This window comes from Phacochoerus africanus, chromosome 1 (genome assembly GCF_016906955.1).
Source record: "Phacochoerus africanus isolate WHEZ1 chromosome 1, ROS_Pafr_v1, whole genome shotgun sequence".
Classification (NCBI taxonomy): domain Eukaryota; kingdom Metazoa; phylum Chordata; class Mammalia; order Artiodactyla; family Suidae; genus Phacochoerus; species Phacochoerus africanus.
The window spans coordinates 110,514,438-110,539,429 of NC_062544.1; the positions used below are offsets into that span (position 1 = coordinate 110,514,438).

At 45.9% G+C, this 24,992-nt stretch overlaps 1 protein-coding gene across 4 annotated transcripts in view; it reads left to right on the forward strand.

Annotated features, from left to right (window-relative positions):
• KLHL18 (kelch like family member 18) overlaps nucleotides 1-24,169 on the forward strand; it is a 78,251-nt gene extending 54,082 nt beyond the window's left edge. For 3 of the 4 annotated variants that reach the window (XM_047772742.1, XM_047772769.1, XM_047772759.1), the window contains 7 exons: nucleotides 8,192-8,390; nucleotides 11,303-11,463; nucleotides 12,685-12,821; nucleotides 14,451-14,688; nucleotides 18,550-18,654; nucleotides 20,125-20,236; nucleotides 20,950-24,169. In XM_047772742.1, coding sequence (XP_047628698.1) covers nucleotides 8,192-8,390; nucleotides 11,303-11,463; nucleotides 12,685-12,821; nucleotides 14,451-14,688; nucleotides 18,550-18,654; nucleotides 20,125-20,236; nucleotides 20,950-21,336 — 1,339 coding nt within the window. In that variant the 3' untranslated portion in view covers nucleotides 21,337-24,169. The remainder of the gene's footprint in view (nucleotides 1-8,191; nucleotides 8,391-11,302; nucleotides 11,464-12,684; nucleotides 12,822-14,450; nucleotides 14,689-18,549; nucleotides 18,655-20,124; nucleotides 20,237-20,949) is intronic. The other variant, XM_047772750.1, reaches the window with a different exon arrangement.
• The last annotated feature ends 823 nt before the right edge of the window (nucleotides 24,170-24,992 follow it).

A 24,992-nucleotide genomic window follows, 5' to 3' on the forward strand; every position in this document is an offset into this window, starting at 1 on the left:
ACTTTCTGGAGGGTTTTTATCCGAAATGGATGTTGGATTTTTGTCAAAGGCTTTTTCTGTGCCTGCCGAGAGGATCATGTGCTTTTTACTCTTGAGTTTGTTAATGTGGTGTATCACACTGATTGTTTTGTGGTATTGAAGAATCCTTGCATCCCTGGGATCAATCCCACTTGATCATGATGTACAGTCCTATTAATGTATCATTTGATGGAGTTTGCTAGTATTTTGTTGAGGATTTTTGCGTCTATGTTCATCAGTGAAATTGGCCAGTAACTTTCTTTTTTTGTGGTATCTTTGACTGGTTTTGGTATCAGGGTGATGGTGGCCTCATAGAATGAGTTTGGGAGTGTCCCTTCCTCTGTGATTTTTTGAAATAGTTTCAGAAGGATAGGTGTTAGCTCTTCTCTAAATGTTTGATAGAATTTGCCTGTGAAGTGATCTGGTCCTGGACTTTTGTTTGTTGGAAGTTTTTTAATCACGGTTTCCATTTCAATACTTGTGATTGGTCCGTTCACCTTTTCCATTTCATCTTGGTTTAGTCTTGGGAGATTGTACCTTTCTAAGAATTTGTCCATTTCTTCTAGGTTTTGCGTTTTATTGGCATACAGTTGCATATAGTAGTTTCTTACGATCCTTTGTATTTCTGTGATGTCCATTGTTACTTCTCCTTTTTCACTTCTAATTTTATGGATTTGAGTCCTCTCTCTTTTTTCTTGATAAGTCCGGCTAAGGGTTTATCAATTTTGTTGATCTTTTCAAAGAACCAGCTTTTCATTTCATCGATCTTTTCTATGATTTTCTTCATTTCTGTTTCATTGATTTCTGCTCTGATCTTAATGATTTCTTTCCTTCTACTAACTTTAGGTCTTGTCTCTTCTCTCTTTAGCTGTTTTAGCTGTAAAGTTGGGTCGTTTGAGCTTTTTCTTGTTTCCTGAGGTAGGATTGTATTGCTATAAACATTCCTCTTAGAACTGTCTTTGCTGCATCCCATAGGTTTTGGAATGTTGTGTCTTTGCTGTCATTTGCTTCTAGGTATTTTTTAATTTCCTCTTTGATTTCTTCAGTGATCCATTGGTTGTTCAGTAGCATGTCATTGAGTTTCCACATGTTTGTGTTTTTTGCAGTTTTTTTCTTGTTGTTGATTTCCAGTTGTATAGCATTGTGGTCGGAAAAGATGCTTGATATGATTTCAGTTTTCTTAGAGTTTCTGAGGTTTGATTTGTAGCCCAGGATGTGATCAGTCTTAGAGAATGTTCCATGTGCACTTGAGAAGAAAGTGTATTCTGTTGCTTTTGGATGGAATGTCCTATAAATATCTATGAAGTCCATCTAGTCTAATGTTTCATTCAGGGCCTGTGTTTCCTTATTGATTTTCTCTCTGGATGATCTGTCCATTGCTGTAAGTGGAGTGTTAAAGTCCCCTACTGTTATTGTGCTATTGTCGATTTGTCCTTTTAAGGTTGTTAGCAGTTGCCTTTTATATTGTAGTGAACCTATGCTGGGCGTATAGATACTTAAAATTGTTGTATCTTCTTCATGGATTGATCCTTTGATCATTATCTAGTGACCTTCCTTGTCTCTTAAAATGTTCTTCAATTTAAGGTCTGTTTTTTCTGATATGAGTATTGCTACTCCAGCTTTCTTTTGATTCCCATTTTCATGGAATATTTTCTTCCATCCTCTCACTTTCAATTTGTATGTGTCCCTAGAAGTGAAGTGGGTCTCTTGAAGACAACATCTATATGGGTTTTGTTTTTGTATCCATTCAGCCAGTCTTTGTCTTTTGGGGCGTTTAGTGCATTAACATTAAAGGTAATTATTGATATGTATGTTCTTATTGCCGTTTTGTTAATTGTTTTGGATTTGTTTCTCTTTTTTCTTCCCTTCTTCTCTTGTTCTCTCCTCTTGTGGTTTGATGACTGTCTTTAGTGTTATATTTGAGTTGATTTTTCTTATATGTGTGTGTATCAATTATAAATTTTTGGTTTGTAGTTACTCTGAAGTTTTGATATAAGAGTCTATATATATACATGTCTGTTTTAAGTTGTTGGTCTCTTAATTGCAACTGCATCTCCAGTGTCCTGCATTTGTACCCTCCTCTTCTCACAATTTCTGATTTTGGTAGCATAATTGCACGTGGATGATTTTGTGTCTTTACTGTATATATACCTTTACTGGTGAGCCTTGTCATTTGTGGTCTTTTTGTTTCTGATTGGGGCCTTTTCTTGTCTGTCTAGAGAAGTTCCTCTAGTATTTGTTGTAAGGGTGGTTTAGCGGTGCTGAATTCTCTTAGTTTTTGCTTACCTGTGAAGCTTTTTATTTTTCCTTCAAATCTGAATGAGAGCCTGGCTAGGTAAAGTAATCTTGGTTGGAGGTTTTTTCCTTTCATTTGTGTTAAGTCTATCATGCCACTCCCTTCCAGCCTGCACAGTTTCTGCTGAAAAATTTGGGGATAACCTTATCAGGGTTCCTTTGTATATCATTTGTTTCTTTTCCCTAGCTGCTTTCAATATTTTGTCTTTCTCTTTAATTTTGGTCAGTTTGATTAATATATGTCTCAGGGTGTTCCTCCTTGGGTTTATTTTATATGGTACTCGCTGCGCTTCCTGGATTTGAGTGAGTGGTTCATTTCCCATGTTAGGGAAGTTTTTGCTATTATCTCTTCAAATGTTTTTTATGTCCCTTTCTCTGAGACTTTCTTCATTTCTTTTCAATCTTTTTTCTCTTTTCTGTTCCGCATCCATGATTTCCGCTAGTCTATCCTCCACCTCCCTTATTCGTTCTTCTGCCTCCTATATTCTGCTGTTGGTTGCTTCTAATGAATTTTTTATTTCAGTTATTGTATTTTGCATCTCTTCTTGTTTAAGTTTTATATCTTGTATCTCTTTGCTCAGTGTTTCCTGTAAATTATCCGTCTTTGCCTCCAGTTTATTTCCAATGTCTTGCATCATCTTCAGCATCAACAGTCTAAAGTCTTTTTCCTGGAGGCTGAGAATCTCCTGATCATTTAGCTGTTTTTCTGGGGGTTTTTCTTTCTCCCTTATCTAAGTTATAGTTCTCTGTCTTTTCATTTTTATAGGTTTTTGGTGTGGTGACCTTTTTATGGATAATAGAGGTGTAGGCTCTCTTACTTCTGGTGTCTGCCCCCTTTGTGGCTGAAGTTGGTACCAGGGCTTGCTGTAGGCTTCCTGATGGGAGGAACTGGTGCCTGCCCACTGGTAGGTGGCCTGATTCCTATCCCTCTGGTGGGTGGGGCTTTGTCTCTGGGTGAGATTAGAGGCAGCTGTGTGCCTGGGGGGGTCTTTAGGCAGCCTGTTTACTGCTGGGTGGGGCTATGATCCCACCTGGATTGTTATTTGCCCTGAGGCTTCTCAGTGCTGCTGGGTGGGGCCAGATTTTCCCAAAATGGCCACCTCCGGAGAAACCTAGGCTGATGAATATTCCCAAGAGCTTTGCTTCCAATGCCCTTCCCCCACAACAATCCATAGTCACCCCGTTTTCCCAGGAGATTCTCCAAGAACTGCAGTCAGGTCTGACCCAGATTCCTATGGAGATTTTGCTTTGCCCTGTGACCCAGTGCATGTGAAAGTCTGTATATGCCTTTTTTTTTTTTTTGGTCTTTTTTGAGGGCCACACCCACGGCATATGAAAGTTCCCAGGCTAGGGGTCTAATTGGAGCTGTGGTCGCCGGCCTATACCAGAGCCACAGCAATGCCAGATCCGAGCCAGTCTGCAACCTACACCACAGCTCACGGCAATATGGGATCCTTAACCCACTGAGCAAGGCCAGGGATCGAACCCGCAATCTCATGGTTCCTAGTTGGATTCATTTCCACTGCGCCATGATGGGAACTCCTGTGTGCACCTTTTAAGAATGGGGTCTCCATCTCCCCCAGTCCTGTGGAGCTCCTGTGCACAAGCCCCACTGGCCTTCAATGCCAGATGCTCCAGGTGCTCTTTCTCCCAATGCCAGATCCCCAGGCATGGGGACTTGACGTGGGGCTCAGAACTTTCACTCCTGTAGGTGAGTCTCTGTGATACAGTTACTCTCCAGTCCTTGGGATTGCTTATATCGTGTAATCGCCCCTCCTACCTCTTAATGTGGCCCCCTCTTTGTTTTCTGGAGTAGGATATCTTTTTGAAAGTTTCCAGTCCTTTTGGTTGACAATTGCTCAGCATTTGGTTGTGATTTTGCTGTTTTTAGGAGAGAAGTTGAAAGTCCTTCTATTCCAGCATCTTAGTCTCATCTCCTAAAGTTGGCCCCTCTTAAAAGGGGACAACAGCTCCACCTAGGGGCTTTTTTTTTTTTTTTGAAACTGAACTGAGCATGAGGAAATTCCCAGGCCAGGGATCAAACCTATGCCACAGCAGTGACAACACCAGATCCTTAACCACTAGGCCACCTGAAAGATGCTTTAGAAAAGTGATTTTCAAACCAGTGCAGTTTTTACATGCACCAGTGACATATTAGGAAAAGATACTTAAATACAAAGCCTGATGTTTTGAGTCTGTCTTTGACATTCTGTTTAGACCTCTGAGGCCCCTCCTGAAGCCTAAACTCACACCTTATTTCTGTTTTTATTCCCTGTCACAGGCTTCAGGTTTTCTTTCCAATAATTACCATTACTGCTTCTGTTCCTTGGGAGTGGTTCTCCCTGAGCCTGACTGCAGAGTGGGATAAGGTCTCCCAGCTGCCCCCTTCCTTTGTGCCTATGAAGACAAGCATGTGAGCCCTTCATTTTCAAGGTTTGATTACTAAAGACTTGAGGGAAACCATTCTGATCATAGTGGTGAGGACAGGGTGTGTCAGGGCACAGAGAATTTGCAAAGCCATCACAGGTCTTAGGGAAATAGTTCCTGAGGCCTCTCTATCTGTTAGATCTTCAGCCTGCCAGGTTATTTTGTTTGTCTGTCTGTTTGTTCGTTTTTCTGTGAGGTTGGGATTGAATTTTTTCTTTCCCAGCCTTTAGATGAATGAACCTCCTTGTTTTTAGGTGAGCATTGGAGCTGTATATTTTCCAAAACCCTTCTCTCAGAACTGGATCAGAACATCAGATGCAGCAATGAACCAAGCCAATAACTTATTTAACTCAGTTCACTGTTTCCTGCCTCTGATAAAGCATTACATCTTATCTTGGCCTCCCTGCTTGCAAAATCAAGCTATGTCAAGAAAGAGGGAGGTTGTGAAGCAGCTATTGAAAGATGAAGGCCTCTGTCTGCCTGGATTATTGTCCCTCTTGTCTCCCTCCTTCTCCTGAATGGTCCCCTCTCTTGCATGGCAGCTCTCCCTCCTCCTTCCCCACCAGGCTCTGGGGAAGTGGGCTTCATACCTGAAAGGATGGGATGTGGAGTCACATCCCATCCTTTCAGGTATGAAGCCCACTTGAGTTGAAGGTATGTTTTGTGCTCAATATTATGCCAAGCCAGTCAAAGACAGTTAAAGGTGAGGTACAGGAATCCTAACCTAAGAGGAGGAGAGTGGAAATGTATGCCAGTCAGAGATACGGATCATCTTTTCCTGTGTCCTTGGACTCTGTCCAGTTCCCCGTCCATGGCATTTGAACCCTTGTCTTGACTCAATGTCAGAGCAGTAGGGAGTGCCTGAAGCGTGTGCTCTAGAGGCCCAGGGAGGGTGTGCCCTTATGTCTGATCTGCCATAGGTCTGTAAAGTGCTGTTAACAAGTCTTATCCAGGAGGAAAGCTCCCATTGTTTCATGAGTGACTGAACTGACATTCTGACCTTGAGCCCTGCGTTCCTCACTGGCCATGCTGCTTGCCCATGTTTCCTTGGCCTTTGGAAATGCGCTTAGGTTTCCAAAGCAATGCACAGAGCCACTTCAGGCTGAAATGAAACAATGGCTTGTAGAATTTAGATTAGTCATAATGCTAGACTCCTGAGATACTCTGCCCTTTCAGTCCATTACAGGTCTGGTGCTATGGGCAGTGGTGAATATTGATTAGTAAGTATAACTGTGCCTCTAACCCTTAAATCAATATGAGGCAACAGGGAGGGGAGGGAAAGCATTCTCATGAAGAAAAGTAAACCTGGGCAATTTTAGCTAATTTCTTTTCTTTCTTTCTTTGTTTTTTTTTTTTTGTTTTATTTGTTTGTTTGTTTGTTTGTTTTGGTTGCACCCATGGCATGTGGAAGTTTCTAGGCCAGGGAGAAAAACCAAGCAACAGCAGTGACAATGATGGATCCTTAACCTGCTGTGCCACAAGGAAACTCCAACCTGGGCAGTTTTAATCTAATATGTGACATCTCCCATCACAGGATTGTTAGTCACAAAATCAAAACAAGAAAAGCTGTATCTCCCAGGATTTATTGCTACACCAAGATTTCAGAACCACATTGGGCTCATTTGGGATTTTCTCAGATGCAATAGTAATAAGAAAAACAACCATAATAGAAATGTAAATAGCTAAATTCATACTAGGCTCCATGCTGAGTGCTTTTCCCTACTTTCCATCCATAGCCCTAGGTGGTGGGTAGCTGTTGTCATCACCTTTTTCCATGTGAGGCTATTACTGGTGCCTGAGGAACCTAAGGAATCCACTCAAATTGCCCAGGGAGGCAGGTTCAGGATTTCCTCTGGGTGTCCCTGGCCCTGGTGAGTTCGGGTCAGCCTTGGGGCTGTGGGAATGTGCACAAAAGGCTGGGATGCATTCTCAGCATCACCACTTCCTTATAGAGGGACTATGAGCACAAAAGACCAATTATTACTCTGTTAAAAAGACACGGCTTGGATCCCAAGTTACTGTGGTGTAGGCCGGCGGCTATAGCTCCAATTAGACCCCTAGCCTGGGAAACTCCATATGCTGCGGGTGTGGCCCTAAAAACACAAAAAGGCCAAAAAAAAAAAAAAAAAGATTCTGGAGAAAGTGTATATAGAAGGCCTGAAAGTGCTTGACTCACTGATGGTGTCAAATAAGTGATATCTGCCACTATTGTCTGATTAATTAGGCCCATGGAGCCTCTTTCTGTTTTAAAAAGGAAAGAAAAAGGTGTAAAGATCTCAATGTTAAGATAAGTTGTCTCTCCATGTGGTATAAATCCTCATTCTACAACTTCAGGGCCTTCCCAGTGACCAGAGGTGGACACTCAACCAAGATGTCAGCTGCTGAAGGAAAGCAATTTTCCAAAATGTATTGTTTTTTTCTTTCCTGAAAACTGCTTCCCAGGACTTTCTAGAGAGCTCACTCTACCTAGACTCATGAAGCACTAGGCCCAAGAGGCAGGGCCTTTTGAGGATAATCTGCCTCGTTTAATTAATTAATTAATTAATTTTTTTTTTTTTTTTTTCGCTTTTTAGGGCTCCACTTGTGGCTTATAAAAGTTCCCAGGCTAGGGGTTGAATCGGAGCTACAGCTGCCAGCCTACACCACAGCAACAGAAACATGGAATCTAAGCCGTGTCTGCGACCTGCACCACAGCTCACGGCAATGCCGGATCCTTAACCCACTGAGCGAGGCCAGAGATCAAACCTCATGGATCCTAGTCGATTTTGTTGAGCCATGAAGGAAACTCCCTATGGATCTTTTTTAGTTGAAGTATATTTGATTTGCAGTGTAATTTCTGCTATACAGCATAGTGATTCAGTTATGCACATATGTACATTCTTTTTAAAAATATTCTTTTCCAGGAGTTCCCGTCATGGCTCAGCGGTTAACGAATCCGACTAGGAACCATGAGGTTGCGGGTTCGATCCCTGGCCTTGCTCAGTGGGTTAAGGATCCCATATTGCCGTGAGCTGTGGTGTAGGTTGCAGACTGGCTCGGATCTGGCATTGCTGTGGCTCTGGCGTAGGCTGGTGGCTACAGCTCCAATTAGACCCCTATCCTGGTAACCTCCATATGCTGCGGGAGCGGCCCAAGAAATGGCAAAAAGACACACACACAAATTCTTTTCTGGTATGGTTTAATCACAGGACATTAAATATAGTTCTCTGTACTGTACAGTAGGACCTTGTTGTTTATCCCCTTGCCTTATTTTTATACCTTTATAAGTTGAGTCTCAGAGAGGGCTCACTTCATGTTACACAGGGAGTTACCAACAAAGCTGAGGGCAAAGCTTGGGTTTTGTTTGTTTTTTTTTCTTTTTCCATTCCATAGCTCTACCCAGAATCAACTTGAGAAAGATTGAAGATAACATTTTTCCTCTGAATTTTTTCATCTTCACTTCTGCCAAAAGGCTCCATCCCAAAAACTGCCTGGGTGTGCGCCAGTTTGCTGAGACAATGATGTGTGCCGTGCTGTATGATGCAGCCAACAGCTTCATCCACCAGCACTTTGTGGAGGTGTCCATGTCGGAGGAATTCCTGGCCCTGCCCTTGGAAGATGTGCTTGAGCTGGTCTCTCGGGACGAGCTGAATGTGAAATCAGAAGAGCAGGTCTGTAGAGCACAGTCCACAGGTGACATAGTAGCTGCTCCTCTTTCTAATCTTTGTTTACTTTTTTCAAAATATAGATCATGGTGTGTACACAGCTGTTGTTTATCATGGGTTTGTTTTATTATACCATGTGCATTTTTCATAAACATTTTTATACATTTTAGTGTACAAATAATATCCAGTTGATTTTATCAACCCTCATTCTTGGATGTTTGGGTTAGTTCCAAAATGTATTATTAGAAATAATGTTTCTGTAAACTGGAAAATGAGCATAGATAACTTTTCGAAAGAGTTGTTTGGGTTTTGGTGGGTTTTTTTTTTTTTTTTTTTTTTTTTTTTGTCTTTTTAGGGCCACACCCGTGTCATATGGAAGTTCCCAGACTAGGGGTCAAATCAGAGCTGCAGCTGCTAGCTTACACCACAGCCACAGCAACGTGGGATCCGAGCTGCATCTTCGAACTATACCACAGTTCATGGCAACTCTGGATCCTTAACCCACTGAATGAGGCCAGGGATTGAAACTGCATCCTCACGGATACTAGGGGGGTTTATTACCACTGAGCCACAATGGGAACTCTTAAAGTCTTATTTATTTATTTATTTTTGTCTTTTTGTCTTTTTAGTGCCACACCTGCAGCATATGGAGGTTCCCAGGCTAGGGGTCTAATCGGAAAGTCTTATTTTAAAGGAGAGTAAAGCATGAGGGCAGGCTGGGGAAGGCAGAGAGATGAAGTCAAGAGAGTTTTGGTTTTCTTTTGTAGATGAGAGAAATTTCAGTGTAGTTTGATTGCTGATGGGAATTTTTGAGAAAAGAGGGAAGAATTGGTAATGTAGAAGAAAAGGGAGTATGGTGTCCTGGAGTAAGTGAGAAGAGACAGTGTAGGGCACAAGTGTGTGAACTTAATAGCTCAGGCCATTTGCCTCTGTGGCCACAGAGGGGCCAAGGAGAGCACACGCCCTATGGAGAGGAGGGTGGGTGGGAAGGGAAATGTCCACACATTCTATTGACATTCTCTTCTGGTTTGTTTGTGTTCTCTCAGCTGAGAGTGAGGATGAGGGAGGAATGTTAGACATTTGAGGAGAGACGAAAAGGGATGAACTAGCCTTCCAGGAGACAGAGTAAATGGACAAAGCTCAGAAAGTAGAGAAATCTTGCTAGGAGCCAGGGCCTATGAGATTTGTGGTCACAAATTTAATATAAGCCAATCATCCCTGTAGTGTGTTTTCTGTCAGCTGCACATACTGGTGCACGGTAGAGGTTGAATTCAAATTAAAGAACTAGACTTCTCCAGAGTACAACTTTTTTTTCCCGAGATAAGTGTGATTATTAGAGATAGAAGACTGGCATGGAAATAATAATGCATGGAACCCATGCCCTATGAGAGAGGGGAGGAAGTAGGCTGGAGGGGGACCTGAGAAAAAGGTGACGGAAGGAGGAGTCACACCAAAGGCTAAATGGTGTTGGTTACTGAGCTGGAAGGATTGGAGGCAAGAGTCAGGAAGTGGTATACTTAATTTATTTATTCATTTATTTATTTTTGTCTTTTTAGGGCTGCACCCACAGCATATGGAGGTTCCCAGGCTAGGGGGCCAATCAGAGGTGTAGCCACCGGCCTACACCACAGCCACAACAAGGAGGGATCCAAGCTGTGTCGGCGACCTACACCACACCTCACAGCAAAGCTGGATTGTTAACCCACTGAGCAAGGCCAGGGATCGAACCTGCGTCCTCATGGATGCTGGTTGGGTTCATTAACCTCTGAGCCATGACAGGAACTCCGGGACGTGGTATACTTTAAATTAGGGAAGAAGTGAAGCTATTGGCAGAGCGAGGTGTGGGTAATCATAGGGTTCTCTGAGGCCAAAGAAAACATTTTCTTGCAGTTGTCATGAAAAGTTTAAGTGAGAGTATAGAGTGTGAGCATCCAGAGAGAACATCCTCTGTGTTCAACAGAAGTGTGGTACAAGTTGTCTTAAGAGGACGGTGAATAAATATCACTTGGATGAGGGCTGGGCAGTGAAAGGCATCGGATGCAGGGGGAAATTAGACCCGCCCTGCAGCCACCCAGAGCACCACTACAGCAGGGTCTCTGCCCATGGTCATCTGATCAAGAGTCCGGCCTATCATGGAGCTGTGCCTTGGCAGAAGGAGCCCCAGACTCCAGGAGGCAAGCCATTAGGATGTTGGTCCCAGCTCAGCTCATTTCCTTAATTTCCAAAGAGTCCACTTGTATTAGTGACTGTTAGAAAAATGAACCCTGAGCTAAGCAGCGTGGATGCTGAAATTTGGGGGAAAGAGCCCATTACCGGAACAAGGAGTTCGTCCGTTGCACTTCCACTAATTACTATGTGAGGAAGCTCCCCATTTATTGAGCTGGCATATTCGACAAGGGCTGTGGGGCTTTAGAGGGAGATAGCCTTGTGACTGGAGCTCTTAGGGAAGCCTCCTTGGAGAACATGGATCTGGAGTGAGGCCTTAAAGAAAGGGCAGGGAGTTTAGATGAAAAGGAGGAGATGGAGGCATTCTAGGTGAAGGGGACAGCCAGCATGGCTAGCGCAGAGGGTAGTGGAGGGGATTTAGGAGCAGGGTGTAGGGGCACCAGGAAGGGAGGTCAACAGGCACCAGGTTGCAATACGGAAAGGAAGAAGGAACCTTTGACAGATTTTTGCTAGGAAATCATAGTGAAATCAAATACAGTAACCTAGGCTTGCCTTTCAAAAGACTGGACCTAATGAGGTAGTTGGGGAAATGGAGAAAAAACAGTGGATTCAGGAAACTTGTAGGAGGCAAGATTGATGGGCCCAAGGGGCTGCCTTGGTATAGGGAGTGGAGGGTTAGAGATTGGGGGTTTGGGGGTGTGGCTTCTGGGTGGAGGAGTTGCCACTGGAGCTTCCTCTCTCTATGCTGGCAGGTCTTTGAGGCAGCATTGGCCTGGGTCAGATACGACCGGGAACAGAGGGGGCCCTACCTGCCTGAGCTGCTGTCCAATATCCGCCTGCCCCTCTGCCGGCCCCAGTTCCTGTCAGACCGAGTGCAGCAGGATGATCTGGTGCGTTGCTGCCACAAATGCAGGTGAGCAGAGCTGGGCCTGAATAGGACACTGCCAGGGCTGTGAGCCCAGAACTTGGCCACTTAGCTCAGGACGGGAAGGATTTGGAGTGGTCGTTCTTAATTCATGGCACACATATTGATCTGCCTTCCATTTAGAACCTGGAAGAGCCCGAGTCTCACAGAGAAAATGTGCCACACAGGAGCATCAAGGCAGATGGACTTCCTCCTCTAAGTTATCCGAAGATTTTCTAGTATCTCCATCCATTGAGCTGTTTATGATCCTGCAGGTGTCTGTATTGCCTGCCCTCACCCTGTCCACACTAGCAGCAGACCTAGTGGTGACTTCCTGGGGCTCCTTGTCCTCGTCAGTAAACATTAGTGAGGAGGCCGGAGGTGGGTGTGCCCAGCCACAGTGATGGGCAGGGGTGGGCATGTTTCACAGCACACCAGTTACCCAGAGAAAATCAATGACAACATCATGGAACAGAACTACCAAAACAGCTCAGGAGATGGCAGCTCCACAGGAGGATTGTTAGAAAAGTAGAGCAGCAGAGGAAAATACTCACCTCCTTCAAATTGCTCGTCATATTCACAGCTGGTTCTGGAAGAAATCAGTAGCTTGGTGCAAGCGATGTGAAAGTGTGTGTCAGGTAGGGCTGGAGGTATGGCTGGACCAGTAGCTGAGACCCCGTGACGAGCAGTCTCAAGGGTGCTGTTGGGGAGTTTAAGCTTTGTTTTACAGGCAGTGGGTGGTTATGGAAGGGTCTTAGAAAACGAACCTGGACTACAATGTGGAGGGTGGGGCTGGAGGCAGAGAGGTCTGTCAGGAGCAGTTGGCTTTTGATGCCACAGTTCATGTGAGAGATGGTGAACTATGTGAGACATAGGGATGGAAAAGAAGAGCCGAGTCTGAGTGGCAATAGGATGCAAGCTGCTTGTTGAACCTCCCTAAGACCAGCTATTTTAGGAACCACCCCATTTTTCTTCTATCTGTTAGAAGCTATTCATTCTGATTAAACTAGCAGAGGTGGGCTCTGCTCACCTTGCCCCTCCAACTTGGAACATGTCTCATAGCTGTGTGCAATTTCCCCTGGACTTACCTGGGTTTTTTGAGCCCAAACATGCAGAAGGCTTCACCAGTTTTCCCTTGGGCTTGCGGGTTGGGGAGCCAGGCTCAGAACTACAGGTGTGGGCCAAGTGGGGAGAATACCTTCTGTCCTAGCATCTTGCACCTTATTCCAGGGACCTGGTAGATGAAGCAAAGGACTATCACCTCATGCCAGAGCGCCGGCCCCACCTGCCAGCTTTCAGAACTCGGCCCCGCTGCTGCACGTCCATCGCTGGGCTCATCTATGCTGTGGGGGGCCTCAACTCAGCAGGTATCTTGCAACTCCCCTTTGTAGAGCCCTATCTTGGACTCCATGGTTGAAGAAGCACCTAGTCTGGGCTCTGCTGCTTCTCCTTTGTCACTACCCATGTCTCTTTGACTTTGTGTGATTGTTCCGCAATTAGAGCACATCAGGTGTTAATACCATTGAAGTAGAATATTAGAGCAAAAGAGGCATTTAGAAATCTGGAGGCCTGTCCCCCTTACCTCACAGATGGGAAATGGAGGCCAGAGGACTTCAGCTATGTTCACACTAATTGTTTTGGCTGAGCAAGGACTAGAACTCAGGTCCTGGTTTCTAAGCCTATACTCTTTCCCTAATATCATGGCAGCTTTGGGATTTGCTCAGCTCTGGATAATCCTAATCAGAGACCCAGTTCTCTTTCCGGGCTAGTCACTTTCGGTCATGTGGGCCTCTGGGCTTAGACTGTGAGAATGTCACCACAAGAAGGAAGATTCTCCCAATACACAGGGTCAGCTCTATCCATGCTTTTTACTCTTTACCTCTTACCTCTGGTGAAACACACATGCCTTTGAGTCTGTGTGTTATTAGCAGCTCTTGTATCATACAGTCAAGTTTTCAGGAAACCTCCATGGGGCCCCTGCCCCTCCTGCCCACCCCAGGCACAACTGCAGAACAGTAGCAGTCTAGAAGAGGGCAGTGTGGACACTTGAATCCTTCCAGTGCAGTGGCACAGGAAGATGTCGCCTTTGATATGAAGGCCAGGCCTTTCCAGAGTCAGCTCAGGTTTAGGGGAGGGAGGGAGTTGTTGGGCAGTCCTGTTTTTAATTGAAAGTTAATGAGAGGGAGTCCTCTTGTGGTGCAGCAGGTTAAGGATCCAGCATTTACACTACGGTGTTCACTGCTATGGTGCAGTTTTGATCCCTATCCCAGGAACTTCCATGTGCTGCAGGCACACTCCCCCCCCCAAAAAAGAAAGTTTGCGAGAGATGGGTACTGGTCTCTACTCCTTTTAACCATAGGACATGGAAAAGGTAACTCTTCAACTAGTAAACACTATAACGTGGCAGGTGCTAAATGTCCCAAAGCAGAATAAAACAGAGAGGGGGTTATTTCATTTGATCTTAAAAAAATCTGATGAAAATGGTAGGGTTGGAATTATCACTCCTTGCTGCTGTGACTGCTGTTTATTGAGCACTTAGTATATTCTAGAACTCTGCTATGTGTTTTACCTTTTATATCATTTAACCCTCCTGGGAACTCTGCCATGAAGATTATGTCCATTTCACATGTAGAGCAGAAGATGGGGATACAAAATAGCTTGCCCAGAAACTGAAAGTTGCATTGGAAGCTGTGCCCTGTTGCGCAGGCCTGCCACCTACATTGGGGAAATAGTGGATCTACTTGCCTTCACCTTTGCCTTTTAGCAAGTGAAGTACCTCCTTGTGGCTTGAAATGGCCCTCTCTAGAAAGTAAACAAATGCCCCCTGTCTGAAAGAATTAGGCTTGAGTTTATCATGAGTGCACTTTCTTAGTGGGCCCTCCTGATTTGTATAATTCTGTGGGAAGAGCTGATAGGGCCAAGTTGACCATTCCGTAGAACCATTCCCCAGTAGCTGTGATCTAAACGAGCGGTCTCATTTGTTTTAATTTGAGTAGCAAATTTTTATGCAGGTGATTCCCTGAATGTGGTGGAAGTGTTCGATCCCATCGCCAATCGGTGGGAGAAGTGCCATCCCATGACCACAGCCCGCAGCCGTGTCGGTGTGGCCGTGGTGAACGGGCTCCTCTATGCCATTGGTGGGTACGACGGCCAGCTGCGGCTGAGCACTGTGGAGGTCTACAACCCAGAGACGGACACGTGGACCAGAGTGGGGAGCATGAATAGCAAGAGAAGGTAATCTGGGAGCCGATTATCCATCCTGAGCCCACACACTGGGCAGCTGGGGGGCGCCATGCTAGACAAGCAGGGCACATAGTAGATACAAGCGCGGGCCTGGGAACTCCCTGCAGCCAAGCCATCCACTACTGGTACCTCCAGGGAGCCAGCCCCCACTTGTTTAAAAGTAAAACCCCTGCCTTGTCCTTTGAGGAATTTGAGGAGACAGGATACAGACGTATGTGAGTTGTATTGTCATTTAAGTGCCAGACAAAAACTGAAAGTTTGTATTATGAAAGGTGCAGGGAGGGAGAGAAACTGGACTAGAACATCAGGAAGATTTTGGGAAAGAGGTGGGATTAAAGTTGAAACTTGGAGAATAAGGAGGATTTAACTTGATTAGTCACAAAAGGAAATGTGAGGTGTTTCTCTTTACACTTTGTTTCCCCCGGGATCCCTGCCCCGCATGTGCCTTCACTAGCAGGGAGCACGTGGACCATAGCAGTGTTCTTAAGTGCAGGACACCACATGTTCCCCCGGCATGAGCACACAGGTGTTTGTGACGTGGACTGAGTTTATGTCTCTTAATATCTTCCAGCCACTTGTCTCCTCCTGCTCATGCTCCCTGAATAAGAGGTGAGATTAGAGAACATCCTCATGGGGCCTCCATTTAGCCTTCTTAGTGCTGAAGTGACAGGTGGCATCCTTCCTTCCATCAGCCATGTGTGGAGTGTGGACATGGTTGGGTGGTGGGCACTTTGGAGTAGGAGGGTGCCACTGGATAGGCTCTTGGTTTCAGGTGACACTCTGATGTTTCTCTTCCAAGATGGACAGAGGAGAGGTCAACACTCCAAAGTCCCCTACCCGTTTAACTAGAACAGCTTTGCATTTATCCCTTTTACATATTGAGTTTCCTTGACATATCCCCAACTTTAGGAAGAAAAAATTAAATGAAAAAAAATTTTTGAAAGGGGCAGTTTGAAAACTGCTGAACCAGTTGCTCTTTAAGGGCCTTTCTGCTTTGTAATTCTGTGGTCTGTGAGTATTTGCTTTGCATTAAGACCCCAATGTTTGATCATGATTTGGGTTTTCTTAGTTGTAAGGTCACCTAACTGCCAAAAAAAAAAAAAACCAAACAAAAAAAATCAAATGAGTGCATGTGGTAAAGAAGATGAGTCTTGTTTCACTGTGGAAAACCTTTGCCATGATACACATGGTCCCTGTTCAGTAGTGTGTGTGTGTGTGTGTGTGTGTTTCCCTCAGCAGGGAGGAATTGGCCTTTGTACCACTAAGCTTCACAAAGGGCCAGAGGAGCTTATTTTGGAAGAAAAAAAATATCTATATAATATCTAATCCTCCCAAAGCAGTAAGCTACACTCTTGTGGTTCCTTCCTCCAACCACCTCTGCTCTCACCTCTGTGCTTCTTTTCTCACTCCTTAGATACTTTGCAGCTTGCTGTGGCCTCAAATGACTCACTGCTCCATATCCCCAACCTGGAGGGCCTTTTTTGCTTTGATGGCAGTCACTTGTTCTTCCTTGTGTGTCTGCTCTGGGCCACTTGCTAGCCATGATGTCACAGTTTTGGGTAGGCTTTGGACTGCTGTCTCAGTTCCCAGACCAGGGATTGAACTGCAACCACAGCAGTAGAAGCACCAAATCCTAACCACTAGGCAACCAGGGAACTCCCAATGCCCTAGTAGCATGGGCCCAGCTCCATTTAGTTCCCTTTTATTACAGGCTACCTTAAAATGTTCTTAAAAAAAAAATAAAATGTTCTTAGTTACTTCTCCCCTGACAGCTCACACACTCTCTGTCCTGCCAGTTGGTGACAGCCTCCTTTCTGCCATCATTCTCTACCCTCCTCCAGTCTTCCAGTGTGCTTCCATGGAGCCTTCTCCCGTGGACTGCTCTAGTCCACATGGATCAGCATTTCTCCCATTCCTTCATACTATCTTTACCATTTAGTTGATAGTTTTGTCACACCTCCCAATTCTTTCTCATATTTTTGTTGAGCTCCTGAATTATTACTTGTGTCCACTTCTAGAAGGGTAGTGATGTGTCTAGTGAATTTGTGACCTTCCCACAGTCCTCTTCTAAGGCAAGTCCTTTTCTTCTTTCAGTCTGATTCAGGCACATTGTGTGGATCACTTTGCTCTGTACATTTGAAAGGACTGTAAAGCCTGGTGTGTTTTATTTTCCTGTTTGTTAGACACACAGATTCATTTGTAATCTTCTCCAGCATCAGGTTTAAAAACAATGATTTGGGCAACTTGACATTTATATTTAATTTTTCATGAGGCTTTGTGTAGAGCAGAAGATTGAGTACTCTAGACCCCTGGGTCTTTGCTATTAGGAGAGCTTAGAATAGTGAATATCATGGGAGTCAGGCCTGCCTCATTGAAATCCAAGGAATGCCTCTCTAGGCAGCCTGAGAAGACACCCGTGGCCTCCCCAAGCCACAGCTACTCATCTGTCATGTAATGGTGGTGATGTTTCCTGCAGCATGTGGTAGGGGTGGGAATTGAGCACCTCATGTGTGTAGTAAATGCCAAACAAACAGAAGCTCTTGCCTCACTAAGACAAATTAGAGGACCTGCAGGTTTATGTATGTAATGGAAAATGTCTGTCAGACATTATAGTGAGGGGAGTTCCTATAGTGGCTCAGGGGAAACAAATCTAACTAGTATCCATGAGGACACAGGCTCGATCCCTGGCCTTGCTCAATGGGTTAAGGATCTAGTGTTGCTGTCAGCTGTGGTGTAGGTCGCAGCCTCAGCTCAGATCTGGCATTGCTGTGGCTGTGGCGTAGGCCGGTGGCTACAGCTTGGATTAGACCCCTAGCCTGGGAACTTCCATATGCCATGGGTGCAACCCTAAAAAGACGACAGACAGCGGCTACAGCTCTGATTCGACCCCTAGCTGGGAACCTCCATATGCCTCGGGCGCAGCCCTTTAAAGACCAAAAAAAAAATTTATAGTGAATAAGAGTTCCCAAACAAATCCGACTAGTATCCATGAGGATATGGGTTCGATCCCTGGCCTCGCTCGGTGGGTTAAGGCTCCATCATTGCCATGAGCTGTGGTGTAGGTCACAGATGCGGCTCGGATCCCACATTGCTGTGGCTTGGCCTAGGCTGGCAGCTACAGCTCCCATTCAACCCCTAGCCTGGGAACTCCCATATGCTGCAGGTGTGGCCCTAAAAAGACAAAAAAATAAATAAAACATTATAGTGAGTAGAGTGGGAAAATCAAAAAAACCCAACAAATGTACAGTGAGGGCTTGTTACATACAAAGCACCACGTGAAGCACTGTCAAGGTCACATTAATGGAAACTTGTCTTCTAGGAGGGCCCCACTTGTTAAGAGGTGGTAGGTCGACCCCCGGTACCCGTGTGGGCAGAAGCTTCGGTTTGCTTGGCTCTCTAAACCTACTTCCCAGAACAGTGTGCCCTGTGTCCTATGAGGGCCTGATGAAAATCTGCTGAATTATGACTGACAGCTGTAATAAGGGGCCTGCACTGGGTGTGGGGTCAGGAGGGAGTCACTCTCGCTGGGGGTTTCTGGATGGCTTTTGCGGGAGGAGAGAGGGGACTCTGACCGGGGTCTTAAAGGTAAACCAAACCCTGAGCACTCCAGGGCAGAAGATGAGCATATCAGACAGATCAAGGATTCAGTCTGAGGACTGAAGAGGGGGAGGGAAGGTGACTCCAGGCATGGAGGTGAGAGGCAAGAGGAACCACAGGGCCCGGGAACCATATACCTGGGATTTAGGTCTGTTCTAGAAAGAGGCAGTCAGGGGCTAAGTTTATTTCTCAGTAAACATGAGAGATTGCCCCAGCAGTCTAAGGCCCGTTGGATGACAGCTCTGTCTATTTCAGTGCCATGGGGACAGTTGTGCTGGATGGACAGATTTACGTCTGTGGAGGCTATGATGGCAACTCTTCTCTCAACTCTGTGGAGACCTACTCACCTGAGACAGACAAGTAAGGACTCCGGCTCCCCTGGGGCAACTGGAGCTTGCTAAACAGAGGATGAAAAATCAGAACTGCAATCTTTTAATCATGCTACTCCAGGATAGGGAATATCTCACCTACTTAGCCCCTGTAGTGCCTTGCATATAACAGGTGTTTAATAACCTTTGGTTAAATGAATGAATGCTTAAATCGATTTAAAAACAAATAGTCTTCATAGATATTTAGAGATATTTATTAATGCTCTGTACTTAACTAAATTAGCCCATTTTAATGGAAATGCAAGTGTTAGGGGATGAGAAGTAGATGAACAGCACTTTCCAAAGTGGATAGGATATAATTTGGGAGAAAAAAAAGTTGCACATCAAATAGTCAAAGAAACTTGGGAAACATTGATGTCTATGCCACCAGAGGCCTCCTCTTTCCATAAGACATATTAATGTTTCCAAGATTCTGATTAGTTCTGTGGTAAAGAAATCTCTCGAACTTCATTTTGTTCAATACCTATCACCATCTTGTGGAATTATTTTGGGAAATACTCTTTGGAAAACACTGGTGAGGTTCTAGTTTTTCATTTCAGTATTCGAATTTGCTTATTCTTTGTAACAATGTAAGCCTATATTAGTGGAATGGATTCATCACAGTGCTTATAAGTCAATATTTCACTTACCTAACGAACTTGTTATGTGTCAGACAGCAAACAGTGTGTAAGTAAGTAGTACCCAGTGTGCTTGGGTCACGGCACATGATGATCATCCTCCCTGGGGGCCCGTGTCTGGCATTCTTAGGCAAAGTTGGGGGTGGGGGTCTTTCATCCTCCCCATGGTTTTAGGGCAGTTGCAGAGCTGCCTTCAAGGGGAGACCCATCATAGTCAGGAGGAAACAGCAGGAAAAAAATTCTGGAGATAAGAAAGAGCTCAGTGGTCAAGGAGCAGGCGTGGGTGGCGCTTGGCAGGAGGTGAAGCTAGCTGGAAAGTAGGTGAGGACCAAGTGGTAAAGAACCATATTACGGAATTTAGAGTCTGCCTTTGAGGAAACAGGAGCCGCTGGAGGATGTGCTGTGCAGGCTCGGGATGAGAATGGTCTGACAGCCAGGCCACTATGAGGGGGCTGTTGCAGTGGTCCAGCAAGAGGCCAGAGCTAGAGCAGCAGTGGTGGCATGGGGATAAGCAATGACTAGGAGACAAACCAGTCAGGATGTGGTGACCACAAAAATGTTGAGATTGATGGAGAAGAAGCCATAAAAATACCCAGTTTATACGTACAGCAACTAGATAACTAGTGGTCCCCTTAGCAAGACATGAAGCTCAGGCTGAAAGGTGGCAGCCAGAGTCAGTCAGGTGGTGGGAGAGGCAGTAAAAAGTGGGGAGATGATCCAGGGTGAGACAGAACAAGCACAGTTCGCCCAAGTCCTAAGCTGTCTTGGGAGGACAGGAACACTGAATCTTATGGCTCCCCTTCTGCTTTGCCTCTTTCCTGAAGGTGGACAGTGGTGACCCCGATGAGCTCAAATCGCAGTGCTGCAGGGGTTACGGTCTTTGAGGGCAGGATATACGTGTCAGGAGGCCATGACGGTCTGCAGATCTTCAACAGTGTGAGTCTGGGTTCCTCTGAGCTAATGGCACCTACTCCTTTCCTCTTTGAGAATAGTTTTGAAAGGCAGTTCTTGGGAAAAAGCCTCCGCCTTACCATTATGAGGTAAAGTATCATCTAGCGGTCTCCGGCCATCTACCTGGTGCTCCAAAATGGTACTAAGAATAGACACCAGTGTGCACGAAAGCAGGGGTAGAGTGTGGCCATACCACCCCCACCCTGTTCAGTTCCCCAGCAGATGATGCCTGAGACCTGGTGAAATTCCTGCCCAAAGTAAGCCCAGTTATACACACAGTGTGAATTTTCCAGCAGTTGTATACTAGATAAATTTGTTTGAAATTGCATTTATTCTTTTAAAAAAGCTCAACAACCAATTCAGCAGTCATCACAGAGTCTGTCAGTGCTGTTGGTGGAACACACTGTGCACAGATCTCAAGAGACCATGTGCTCATTATGGCTCTGTCCCTCACAGGGCAGTGCATCCTGGGCAGGTCCTTTCTTTGTTTCCTCCGATGTAAACAGAAGAGGTCAGTTTAGGCCATCACGCATCTCTCTCTCTAAGCCCACAAGCAGATGTGCAACTGAGGCAGCTGGGCATCAGGGCCAGAGCAGACGCCGGCAGAGCCCCTAGTCCCCAGGCCTGACACCCAGGGCCATCTGGGGTCGAGCTTTAGCTCTGACCATCCTGAACCTGTGCCTCTCTCTCCACCACAGGTAGAGCACTACAACCACCACACGGCTACCTGGCACTCGGCAGCTGGCATGCTCAACAAGCGCTGCCGGCACGGAGCCGCCTCCTTGGGGAGCAAGATGTTTGTCTGCGGAGGCTATGATGGCTCAGGCTTCCTCAGCATCGCCGAGGTGTACAGCTCTGTGGCAGATCAGTGGTGCCTGATAGTCCCCATGCACACACGCCGAAGCCGAGTCTCCCTGGTGGCCAGCTGTGGGCGCCTCTACGCTGTGGGGGGCTATGACGGACAGTCGAACCTAAGCTCTGTGGAGATGTACGACCCAGACACGGATCGCTGGACGTTTATGGCCCCCATGGCGTGTCACGAGGGAGGGGTCGGTGTGGGCTGCATCCCTCTCCTCACCATCTAAGAGAGAAGGTGGAATGTGGTGGGGTAGGGTCTAGTACAAACATGGGCACTTCCTTCCAGGGACAGTCCCCCTTGGGAGAGGTGGTGGACCAGAAGACGGGGTGAAACATGAGCTCGCCGGAGGTACAGTTTTTCCAGGTGCTTAAATCCTCCCTTATGACCTTCAGGCCTAGGTCATCAAGATGCACAGCGTGGGACAGAAGCTCCTCTGGGTCCCGCAGTCGGTGACATGAGGCCGCTTTGCTGGTCCACACATCCACAGGCTCCATCCAAGCCCAGCTGCCACCTACACAGCTCTGTGGGCTGCCCACCCACAGAGGACCTTCCATCTGACACTCCTTGCCCCCTGCTCACCAGCCGTGTCGTGGCCAGTTTGCGATGGGGTGGCTGTAGTGGCCAAGCCTATTGGAAACTGTGGGTGTGGCTGGAAAAGGAGGGACTCGGGCCAGGTGTCCTCACTGCCAGCAAGGCTGCAGCCACAGTGGTGCTGGTTGTACACAGGCACCTCCTCCTTCCATCCAAGGGCACTGAGGATTTTGTCTGCATTGCTAAGTAAGCAGGGAGAACAGAAGCTTTTCCTGTGTCTAATTTTAGGATTTCAGTGAGATCTCTTTCATCTTATTCAGAAAAAAACAGAGGGAGAGAAAAAAAAAGATACTTGAAAGAAACTGAAGGAAAGTTAAAGAGACACTTGAAAGAAATTGGAAAGAAAAATACTTTTTTTTAAAGTGAGCATTTTTTTGCAAGAAAACCTAAAAGACACTAAAGGCAAACATGTGTTTAAATGGAAAAACCACCTGAAAAGGACAGTACCTGCTCCCACATTCGGATCCCAGGGTCCCGAGGCCTCACATGGCACTCGGGGTTCCCTCTGAGCCCTGCCTGTCCAGGATCAGTGCACTCTCAACCAGTCCTGTAGAAGGTGCTCATGGGGTTTGTCTTCACACCCACTATCAGAGGACTTTTTTAATCGTAGGCTTAGCAGGTTGGCAAAGTTATTGCCGCTCTTCTAGGTGGGAGCTCCCAGCTTGTCTCTGGGGGCTCCATGTATCCCTGTGGTTACATCCCACTGTCACCACAGCACTCATGCAGATTCCCACTCCCACTTTCATTTCTTCCTTATTTGACCAGCAGGAAACAGCAGGTCTGGCCAGATTCTCATTTGCCACTCAATCATCCTTGGATAATTTTCCTCATCATGTTGCTTCTGAGGCACGTCAACCATTTGTACCTCTAGAACCTAACCAGGGACTTGGTCCTTCCACCAGCCACAGGGTGGCTTGGTCTAGTAACCTCATCCACCCCTGCCAGTCCACTGCTCCCCCATCCACTCGCCAATTTCAAGGGTCTGCTCCCCCGGCTCCAGCCTTTGGCAGACCAACCAGCAAGGTGGACCTTTACATTCTAGCAAGGCTGGCTTTATGACATAAAGAACTAAAGGCCTAAAGAATCTCTTGCTGCTGCAAAGAACAGATTTTATATTTCTTCCTATGATCTTAGCAAATGACCTCTTGAAGAGACTCCATTCTCCTCCTTCCTCCCTGGATGGGACCTTGATGTAGTCCAGCGGGATCCCAACAGGAGGACACTTGTGTTACCAGTGCACCGGGCAGTGGGGCTGTCCTTCAATTGCTGCTGCCAAAAAACCTGGTTTCCTAAAATTCTTCCAGTAGACTGAAAAAGGATACAGTTCCAATGCAACACTGGCTGTTAGGGTCCCAGTCTCCACTTCGTTGGTCTCCTTGCCTGTTGCTGCCTGCCTGGGTGGCCTGGAAACCTGTTTGGAAAGGCACAGCATGGCACCCGAGATGTCTCTCCCACCCTGGGACCACAAGGTTCACCAGTATGTGCAATCGCCATGTATCCAGAGGGAAGTACCTTTGTTACCTGCCACTTAAGAGCTGGGCCTCTGCTATAAGCACTTGAAAATGATATTTTTTATTTTAAAGACTTACCAATCTGATATAGTTTAGCCTGGGCTCGTGGTGGAGCTCTGGCATTTCTCGCTTCCTCTCAGTTTGCCTGCAGAGGTAGATGTGGAAGGAGAGAGGAGTCTGCATTTCCTGTTAGAGAGGAATCAGTGCTCGTCTTCTTATTATAAGCCCCTTTCTTTTGTGAATTTGAAGCTGCACTGACAAGCCAGGGTTGTGAATGTGTTCAGACTCAGCAAGTGGGCCTCACCAGGTCATTAGGATGCTGACCCAGATTTTCCCATTGGGACTGATAGATCATTTTCCCATGATCTGCGGCTCCAGTAGGGGTCTTCCTACGTCCACTTCCACCTCCTGGTGTAGAAGTTACACTGCTGCACCTGAGGTCAGTGTTTCCAAGTAAGGTGAAGCCAGTGTTTTGACCTGGCTCTGAGCACAAGTGAGCACAAATACCAACATTTTCACACACTCCATAGTGATTTCCTCCATCTGGTGATGACTGTTTACAGGTGGCTGGTCTGGCCCTTTGGTGTTGGATCCTTTCCAGTAACACCATGAAAAGAAGAGACACTTCCCAAGGATATCATGAAAAGGGTGTAGGACAGATGCTATGGACTGTGGGCCACAGGGTCCAGCCCAGCTCTGAGCATTAGCTGTCCTGGGGTGTCTCCCCTCTTAGATAACACAAGGAGCCTTCTCTTCTGGGTTTCATCTGAGAGCAAAGCCAGGATGGGAGCTGAAGACCAGCCTTTTGACTTGGCCACAGAGATGTGAGTAGGTAGGAATTCTGATCCTCGTTCCCAATTTATTGTTTCCCAGAAAATCTTATTTCCTTCTATTTATGGAACGCATGTCTTTTGTGTTAAGAAACCAAAGAAAAATAAAGAGTACGCTCCTAATGTTTTCTTGCCTTTTCCTGACTTTTTATTTTTCTTATTCTTTTGTCTTTTTGCCTTTTCTAGGGCCGCTTCCAAAAGCATATGGAGATTCCCAGCATAGGGGTCTAATCAGAGCTGTAGCCGCCAGCCTACACCACAGCCACAGCAACGAAGGATCCGAGCCGTGTCTGCAACCTACACCACAGCTCACAGCAATGCCGGATCCTTAACCCACTGAGCAAGACTAGGGATCAAACCTAAAACCTCATGGTTCCTAGTCGGATTCATTAACCACTGTGCCATGACAGGAACTCCTGACTTTTTAAAATTAGAAGTAAATCATATTTTTATTGTAAGTCAGTGAAAAAATATTGGAGAAAGTGAAAATTTTCCTGTGAAAATAAGGGAAAAGTCTCTGGAAGAGACGTGTGTGTTTTATAAGAATGGGTTCTGGTGAAAAATATGCAAAAGATTTCATGAGCATGTTGCACACTTGCTCCTGTCCAGATCACCACTTCTCTTGAATTTCCCCCTTTCCTCCCTGCCCGAACCAGAAACCATCAGCTCCTTTTTTTTTTTTTTTTTTTTTTTGCTTTTTAGAGCTGTACTTACAGCATATATAGATTCCCAGGCTGGGGGTCGAATCCACAAACTCATGGTTCTGGCTCATGCCACAGCAATGCAGATCCAAGTTGCATCTGCAACCTATACCACAGCCGATGGCAACACTAGATCCTTAATCCACTGAGCAAGGCCAGGGATCAAACCTGCAAACTCATGGTTCCTAGTCGGATGCATTTCCACTGCGCCACAATGGGAACTCTTCAGCTCTTTTTTTATATTCCAAG